We start from the raw sequence: 10,000 nt of genomic DNA on the forward strand, positions 1-10,000 counted from the left end.
TTCAGATTCCCGAAGAAAACTTTTTTGATAACCCTTCAATGTCAATCAAGAGTAATGTCCACTTCAATTCACGCGTTCATTACTATGGAATAGATACAATACCTCCTCCCCACAGTTAGATTTCTATATTGCAAGGTACAAACTTCAATACTTGCATGAGGGTGAATTCTAGATGTACAGTAATCTCTGTACTCGTACGTTATAGCCTTATCTATTAGCTATCCATCGTGAATATGTAATCCGTGTCAAAAACGCAATTGGTTTACTTTTTTTCGACAACCAACATATAATATCAAAGTCACATAATCTCACAGCTTCAAGTCAAATCCAAGTCCAAGATAAGCAGTGATATCAAAGTTAATAAAATTGATAAAAGTGACACTCTGGATCATTTTTTAAAAATAGATAAGAATATATGTATAAAGAAATTATCTTTATACTCTGATCAATTTATTGTCCCAGCTTGATTTTATAATAAGTTCACAATAATGAACGTACCTTTGACATAAATGGCTATCATGATAAAAACTCTGACATCGCTCTGACAGCTTTGCAGGTGAAACAATTGAGGGATAAGTATCGGTCATGTGAGGTAACCTTCTAGATTGTACATAGAGCTTACTATCGCCCTAGAGCTTACTCATGTACCGCCCTATCAGCTCTCGGGATATGACGATATGATGGTGACCCTTCCCTGCGAACCAGTGGAAGGTGAGCATGGCCTTAAACTTCAGCCTTGGGAATTATATGACAGGAATAATATTATCGGTCTTTTCCTAGTATACATGACGTTAATGGCAAGAAAAAACTTTCGTGGTTTAAATGTTAATATCAAGATCAACAATAGTACTGATAACATCGTAATAGGAATAATATCAAAATCTTCATTAACAGAACAGTCGACGTAAAATCATTAAGAGTATAACAACGGCAGTAATAATGACCCCCCAAAAATGTCCTAACCACTTGAGACCCTGGTTAGAGTAGGAGCTCATGCCTTACCTTGACCCCCCAAAAATGTCCTAACCACTTGAATACCTTGTTAGAGTAGGAGCTCATGCCATACCTTGACCCCCCAAAAATGTCCTAACCACTTGAATACCTTGTTAGAGTAGGAGCTCATGCCTTAACTTGACCCCCCAAAAAGTGTCCTAACCACTTGAATACCTTGTTAGAGTAGGAGCTACCGCCTTACCTTGCCATCCTTGCTATAGGTGCGAGTCGTTGTTTCTACGCTGGTCTTGCCCATCCTGCGGGGATGAAAAAAAACACTTAAGGTTATTCATGAGGACCTGGGAACTCGTCTAGACATGGATAGGGAGGCGCTTTGCACATGTAGACCAACCAGTTTTGTTTACACGAGGCTGTGTGTTGGGGACTCATGAGATATTGTGAGGGTATGTGTATATAGTGTTGTCTAGATTGTACGATGGTGTATGTGTATTATGAGCGTTTCGGAAGCATTGTGAAGTTTGTATGTTCGACAAAATAAAACGGTTGCGACCTCTGTGCGCTACAAGAGTTCTGAGACTGAAGGCCTTCGACAGTTTGTTCTGTTTGTGAGAATATAAAGTGTCAAAGGTTGTGACATCACCAATGATTCATAGCGTTAGTGAAGCATAAACAGTTTTGCTACTGAAGTGTAATGTAAAACTGTATAGCATTGATGTGGACATGCACGGAAGGGTAGTTACATCTTTTGTACTAAACTCTAATTACATAAATATGTACATAAAACACAGTCCTTAATCTGTACCATAAGGTTCAACATTGAATATCAGTGAAAGATGATATTCGAGTTGCATTCCATTAGATGATGCAAAGCAATGATGTAGTAGCGCATGCATACATTACAGCTGTTTGGACAAACTTACCACTGATTTCGACGTGTAACAGAACGTAATGACAAGGTGCATTATCCAAAAATAATGGTCTGGTGATTTCAGTGGGGACCTGTGGTGAAAGTAACCTCAAGCAAAAATTTCCTGCTATAAAATACACATCGCAATGGAAATCCACGAATCTGCTGCCGCCGAAACCGATTGTGATTAAAGTGTTCATTCAGTTTTATAGTGTTCTTCACCCATTGCTTCTTTGTTTAATTCATGAATGGCCTTCTGGGGAATACTCTCTTGGGTTTGAAATGTCATCACCACAGCTGAACTTATTTCGATGATTACTGATGAAGTGGTGTTCAAAGTTTACATGTCCTTGTAACATCATTTTTTTTACTACCATTTAATCAATATCATTGGAAAAATACAATAAATACATATACATACATAAACGTGATAATATAATCAGATACAAAGATTGATACATCAACCAGGAACAAAGGAAACGCATCCCACGTGATTGATTTTGATTCTAACGACGACAATTCATCCTTATTTTATTTCAATCAAGAAAAATACTTTCCGTATATAGTTCTTCATCGTGGATCTGTTGCGAACAAAAGGTCAAGATCAACAACGGCTGAAGCGTTAATGGGGATGAAACCAAAGCTTAACAAGGGCGTGCAATACCTTAGGGCACAAATCGTGAAAAATATTAAGTGTGCGATATTTCCATAAAAGTTGGGTCATAAAGAGACATATCAACGTCAAAACTTTGTTCAAGAACGCCTTGGTCTCCACCTAATCAACTGAACAAACAATATTTTAAAACGAAAGCAAAATCATTTCGGAAGAACATATTCGTTAAAGCTGGGATGAATTATACAAATAACACAGTGATGATAGAGATATGGATCTGAACTTAAGAGTGGCCTATGTGCCGAACTATTTCGAATGGTATTACCGAAATATCTCTCTTTTCTTATCCCTCCTTTACATATGAATATGAATATATATATATATATATATATATATATATATATATATATATATATATATATATACGTATATGTATATCTGTCTGTGTGTATAGATATATATATATATATCTATATATATAATATATATATATATATGTATATATATATGTATATATATATGTATATATATATGTATATAATATATATATATATATATATATATATATATATATATATATATATACGTATATATATCTGTCTATATATACATAAATATATATATATTTTATATATATATATATATATATGTATGTATATATATATATATATATATATATATATATATATATTATATATATATATGTATATATATATATATACATACACATATATATGTGTGTGTGTGTGTGTATCTATCTATATCTATCTATTTATATATATATTACATATAAATATATATATATATATATATATTATATATATATATATATATATGTGTATTGTATATATATATATATTATATATATAATATATATATATATATATATACATATATATATATATATATATAATATATATATATATATATATATATATATATATATGAATAGATTGATAGATAGATAGATAGATGTGTATATATCAATCTATCTATATATATAGCTATATCTATCAATCTATCTATATACATATATATATATATATATATATATATATATATATATATACATTACATATTTATACATATATATGTATATACATATATATATATATATATATATATATATATATATATATATATATATACTTATATATAGAGAGAGGAGGGCAGAGAGAGAGAGGGGGATATAGAGATACATAGATAGATAGATAGAGAGAGAGAGAGAGAGAGAGAGAGAGAGTGAGAGAGAGAGAGAGAAATGGATATAGATAAATAGATATAAATAAAAGTATATATAGACGTTATGCTGCGAAACTTTCAACAAAAAAAAGGTTCTGTTTCTTGAAAAAAGGTCACACTAACTTTCTGAGTTTTGCAACATTGATTTCGCTTCAGTGGCTAAGCTAAACAAGTGGAAACATCTCTAGAGTCAACAAATGCTGTTGCCAATAAATTGATTTATTGCCAGGCATGACATCTGAGAACGTGGACAGGTGTAAGGCAAGGCAGATGTGGATAGAGAGGCGAGTAACAGATGTTGCAGAGACGAACATGATAGTTTTGTTGGGCATGAAAACATGTCTTTTGTAGTGGGAATGGCATCTAGACAGACGTAATACAAGATGAAATGATAGACGCAAAATTATATCATCTATGATCCTCCGCATAGCTAAACAGGTGTTTTAGGTAATGATACGTTTGCTAGACTTTAATTAAGGAACAGGACGTTTACAGGTCAGGCAGGTGACTGTCGGTGTAGGAGAGAGAGACATGTCATCCGTATGAAGACATGATACAGAAGACTGGTACCCGTAAATAAGTGCAAGAAAAGTGAGTACAGAGTGCATGGGTAGAGCTGGTGTGAACGCTATAGCCAGGTGTGGTTAATGCAAAGATTTAGGAATTTGTGAATGCAAAAGAAATTCGAATAGACATAACTGGTATGTAGTTGATAGATCGGTACATCACGCGATACTTGGACACGGCCGTTGCTGTACAAACACACAAACAACATAACAGTGCTGTCGTGCATATGCATAAGAAATATGATATGCTACAATATGACAGGAAAGCTTTTTTATCATATAGATATAGAATATAAAAGAGAATGTCCTTAAATAAATAATGTCAACAGAAACCCTCCCACAAGTAGCTATCGATGAAAACATAAATAAAGACGTTCAAGCTATAACGACGTAATCTTACACGTGCAATTGCAAATGGTCTAAATATCGGACTGATCAATAGCAGGAAAAACACCCCCCGAAATCAACTTAAATCTAGTATTTTCTAACTACGCGAGTGAGCGAGCTGGAGCAGCCTCGTGCAAGCGCCCCGCATAACACGTGGTGCCATCATCGAGCGCCGCATAGCTAGCGCGACAGGTGGAAGTGCCTTGCTTACGTTCTCTTCTGAATGGTTATGCAATCATTCTATATATGGAGATCTTCTACCAAATAGCCGTATTTATGCTATAAACTAGTCTGGATACATTGTATAACAAGATATCAAATACCGCATTATTAGCTAAATGACTGACGTGACAGCTGTGTATGTTACATTATCCTTTTAGCAAGAGCGTTAATCATACACCCAGTCGTTCTTTAATACAAGTATGAGAGGCAACAAGTAGAGACCCGTGTAAACTTGTGCTGAGGAGAAAATCAGTGCAAACGAATGTCTCAGTTCACCTTTTCACCGTTTCCGGTTTTTTCCATCCTCCTCCTGTCTTGCCCCGAGTGTGCCGTGACCACCACACCTTCGTGGCTCCAGTGCCATCGTTCTCCCAGGTGACCGTGGCCGAGCCTTTGGTCCTCGGGGAGTTGTGCCTTGACCACGGCACCTGCGGCGACCCTTTGCCTCCTAAGACGAAATCTGGCGGCAGTAAGGGCGGTTTGTGGCAATTGCACTGGCACTGGACGGTGTACTCGTGCTCGCTGTGTGGACTAAGTGTCGCTCTCATGGTTTCGACTGGCATGTTGTTGGGAATTAAGTTAGTTTTACTATAATGTCTGGTTACCGCTAGCGTTCACGGCGATAACTCCGTCATCTTCTCTTCGCTACTTTCCATGGCATACTCAGCAGTATACATGAATTACACTGATTTGGCATCACTACATCATCAGATAAAAGACAAACGTCACGTATCGTTATGATCGAAAAGCAGCGACAAAGCAAGTTGGAGAGAAGCGGCGCGAGGGAGCGAGCGGGGCGGAGGGAGCCAAAGGCGAGCGCAACAGCCGGGAGGAGGGGCAGGAGGAGGAAGAGCGGGCCGGACGAGCAAGCGCGACGCGGTGCTGTTAGGTACTGGTGGCACCATGACGGTCCGGGCTCGACCGCCCCCGCTGGCCCTCGCTGTCGTGATCGATATCTTGCAATAATACATTCACGATACTTTTCAATTACGGATTCATGGTAACCCGTGACTCGTCTGGTCTGCTCGAGTGGGTGAATGTCCTCAGGGGTTTGGGACGTAATGCTTTTGCAACAGCCCATGCAAATCATTGTAAATAACATGCCGAAACATATCAATTAATGCTGTACTTACTCCGTCCTTGAAGCTAAGTTACAATAATTCTATGAACCAGTATTCTGCAAACAGCAACATTAAATAAAAACAGGTCTAGAGTTAAGGTCCCGTTCCTTTTTTAACCTCTCACAAAACTAAGCGAAAAAAAAAACAAATGCGATCATAAATAAAGGCCGTTGAGGGATAACTACCGATCTCTGGGCCCACTAAAGTGAAGATGACCTTCCTCCAGACGAGGCATGATGATGACCTTCCGCTCAGAGTACTTGCTGGAGCTCCTCGCCGGGCAACACTGCTCGCGTCTGTCTGGAAACTCACCAGGAAACCTTCTGCTGCCTGCAAAACCTCTCCTCTCTTTCATCCTCTCGCTCTCTCTCTAAATCGTTAAACTGACGCTGTAGGTTTGCTTGTGTTTTTGTTATGTATGTGTATATTTCTTCTTTATAAATGTGCTATGATATGTTTTGCGATCAAGATCAGTTGAGGGAAGACAGTAAACTGCATTTTGGGATTTAGATTGCTAAGCTATAAATCAATCATGAGGCTCCGATATGTCTCGCAATGAACATGCTGTGCAAGGTGATACCTGTCTTCGCTTTTTATTTAACTTCACATGTAAAATATAACAAGAAATGCTGATACAAAATAAATATATTTTTTGCACAAAACTGCACGTCCTTTTCGGGGGCGCGAGGCTAGGGTGATCCTGCGCATGGCAACCACTGCCTGCCGATTCAGACTTCCAAAGAGATCAACAAAACGATATATTATAATAAAAAAGATCACTAAATCATTAAAGCTTTTCATTATGACGTCATGCGATGTTTATTAAATTAGACTAGTTATCTTTATCATCCCCTAAGAATAGCATCCGTCTATCTAGTCATTTGGAATCAGCTGTTGACTGGAACCTTCTGTTGCTGGAATGAATGAATATCTAAAAATACATATTTCGGAATATTTGCGAAATTATTATACTTCCATGTTTAAGTGTGAAAGTGAAATACGGAATAACAAAGTATTCTACTGATTTAGTGAATGCCAAAATATGATCGTACCCGAACGTATACACGAACGCACGCCCCCAAGGTACCAAAGGTAATGAAGTGTAGCGAATTTTCTTCTCATGGCCAACTCGAATCCCACGGGAATAGAGTTGCGTTGTATTACTGTCAACAAACAAGGACATGGCCAGGGCAAGTATAGCATGCAGATTGTGCAAATCTCACTGGGCTGGCGTGTGGCATCTTCCCCCTCCTTCTCCTCCTCCTTCTCCTCCTCTTCTTCTTCCTCCTCCTCCTCCTCCTCCTCTTCTTCTTCATCCTCTTCCTCTTCCTCCTCCTCCTCCTCTTCTTCTTCTTCCTATTCTTCCTCCTCCTCCTCCTGCTCCTCCTCCTCCTTCTGCTCCTCCTCCTCCTTGTCCCCCCCCCCTCCTCCTCCTCCCCCCTCCTCCTCCTCCTCTTCCTCCTCCTCCTCTTCTTCCTCCTCCTCCTCTTCTTCCCCCCGCCCTCCTGCTCCTCCTCCTCCTCCTCCTCTTCGCGAAAGCTCTCGCATTGGCGCAGCTCCCTAAAGACGACTGGCTAATTCCGGTGATGCAGGACATGTCAGCCAGACCAAGGGGGCGAGGCTATCCCTGCTCCGTAATTCCCTTATCGTGTACGCATGCTAACTTCGTTTCAGACAATATGCTGACAAGTCTAGACACGGAAGTCTGACAAGAAACGATGTAATTTATTGCGGAAGGAAAACTTGCGGGGTAGATTGATCTTGTGGAGAAAGGGAGGGGGATGGAGGAGGAGGAGGGGGTGAGGGGGGTGTAAGTGATCACGACATCTCCCTTTCCTAGAACCCATGTCAGTGCTCTCTTGGCCTGGGTCGTAGGAAGGAACTCTTCTTGGGCGGTATGAGTCATTAGAAAGATTTCTTTTGTAGGAATATTTGGTATAAAAAGTTTTAGTATGGAACGTGAATCGCTGCTACTTACCTGTTGTTTGTCTTTTGATTTGCAATAGGGTTATCAGATGCAATAATATTAGTGCACTGTGTGCGGGACATATAACATAACTAAGTGTAAGAGATAAAGGGGACCATTTTTAGATTGTTGAAAACAAAACACAATAAAGAATTAAACGTAATAACCGAAAAGATCATTTGTTTATTACAAATAACTAAGAATAGAATATTTTTCAAATATTGTTTAGTTATTTGTAATAAACACCTTCAAACTACGGCAGCAGATGTTTACAGGAGGAAAACTCTTTTCAATCATTCTTTCAAGAGAGATAAAAGTGGGAAGAAATGTCTGATAGATGAAGAAACTAGTAGAAAAAAACACATTTATTCCTGGTAAACGTTTACAATTTTCGCCCCATTTTCCGTCTTGCGTTCGAAGGTATATTATATGGCGTATGTAATATCCATGATGGAAGTGAAGCAGAAAGAAGCTATGGTTAAACTTTAATTAATCTTAACTTTGGCGAAAGTTGAACGACCTGACGAATCCGTGCTCTTTCATTAGATAAATATCATCGGCTGTTAAGTGCGATATAATCATAGACTCTGCGTGCAACAAGGGCTTAAGTGATTTTATTTTTAATTAATCAGTGGCGTAGTATAGGCTTCGAGAGATACAATATACTGTATTGAAGCTTCAGTCCCTTTTGTTCGACGACAGTTACAGCTGATTCAGTCGTTTTCTTTCTGCCGGTGAGCACAGCAGCTTCGGAAAGGCAAAGGATACGAAGCACACTGTTTCGTTACGATCAGTTGGTTTCTAAGCAATCGGCGGCTCTGCATGGATACGCGAATAAAAACAGCTTGATTTATGCCGAGTTGCAGGAGTCATAAACATAATTTGCATTTTAACACTATGTTTATGCTACTATTTCAAATAATATATTTTTTTTATAACTGAGAGATTTCCGGGTAGCGCCAGCATTAATACAATTTATTCTACAACGTCAATTAAATTATACGGATAATCGGGAGTATTTTGGAGAGCGCAATAAACTTGTTAAATTAAAGTACAATCTTGTGCAGAGAACTACCATTGCAATATTTTTTTTATATGCTATAACGACCCATGACACTTGTTATTAACCTGGTTCACGTGAACATTCGTTCGCGATCGTTGTTAAGAATAACTTTCATATTTCAAAGCTACTATGTACCCCACATATATAACTATTTTTGTTTATGCTTTGTCGAAAGGACGGGCATAACAGCGACTTCGCTCGGGTGACCTACTTCTGTAATTGAATTTACCGATATAACGAAAAGGTCATCGGTTGCTTTATTCTTCCCGCTCAGTTCGGCTTCAACCAACCCTGAGTATTTCTTAATATTTTTGTCGTAATATCTAAAAGGTTGTGTGGCAAGTCATGGTGGGGATAAGCATGATCCTGCATCGAGTATTTTAATGAAAAAGGGCAGAGTGAATGACCTTTATGAAAGTCACTGACCTAATTAGGATAGGAGCACGTGCTGAAGTGTCATCATAACAATGGATAGTTGTTGTTTATCTATGAGTGGTTTAAAAAGAAAAAAAAATCTGAATATGTATATGCAATATGCCGATGCTTTATACCGAACTAGACAGATACTATAAATACTTTACAGTCAATGAAATTACCTTTGGATTTATTTGATAAAGATATTGCATGTACTATATTGAGAAGAGACGCACATGCACTCCAGCCTGCATAGTGATCCGCCAGAGTGGGTGCGGCGTCTATCCCCAGGAGGGCGGGGAACTGGTATGAGGGAGTGGGTTGCCATGAGGTCAACTTTTATTCACATGCATATTCTTCTGGTGGATATTTCGAAGCGTATCTTAGGTAGAGGATTAGTATCAAACAGCGAGGGAGAATATATGTTATTACATGGTTTGTGACCTGACAGCATATGAGGCATACATACAACTAGTGCTGCATCCCAGTGCATCGCGTATATCATGCACTACTCCTATCATGCAGTCTTCTTTCGCTTTGCCTTC

The 10,000-nt window shown here is 38.4% G+C and overlaps 1 protein-coding gene across 9 annotated transcripts in view; it reads right to left on the reverse strand.

The window, feature by feature from the left end:
- The window catches only part of LOC122245623 (uncharacterized), a 46,972-nt gene that overhangs the window by 17,803 nt on the left and 19,169 nt on the right, over positions 1 to 10,000 (reverse strand). For 7 of the 9 annotated variants that reach the window (XM_043003573.2, XM_043003559.2, XM_086545030.1 and 4 more), the window contains exon 3: positions 1,196 to 1,250. In XM_043003573.2, coding sequence (XP_042859507.2) covers positions 1,196 to 1,250 — 55 coding nt within the window. Of the gene's footprint in view, positions 1 to 1,195; positions 1,251 to 5,167; positions 5,570 to 6,197; positions 8,096 to 10,000 lie in introns of those variants that run through there. The other 2 variants (XM_043003593.2, XM_043003587.2) reach the window with 2 other exon arrangements.

Source organism: Penaeus japonicus, unplaced genomic scaffold, assembly GCF_977035675.1.
Source record: "Penaeus japonicus unplaced genomic scaffold, GWHDUDI00000001_assembly GWHDUDI00000016, whole genome shotgun sequence".
In the NCBI taxonomy this organism is placed as follows: domain Eukaryota; kingdom Metazoa; phylum Arthropoda; class Malacostraca; order Decapoda; family Penaeidae; genus Penaeus; species Penaeus japonicus.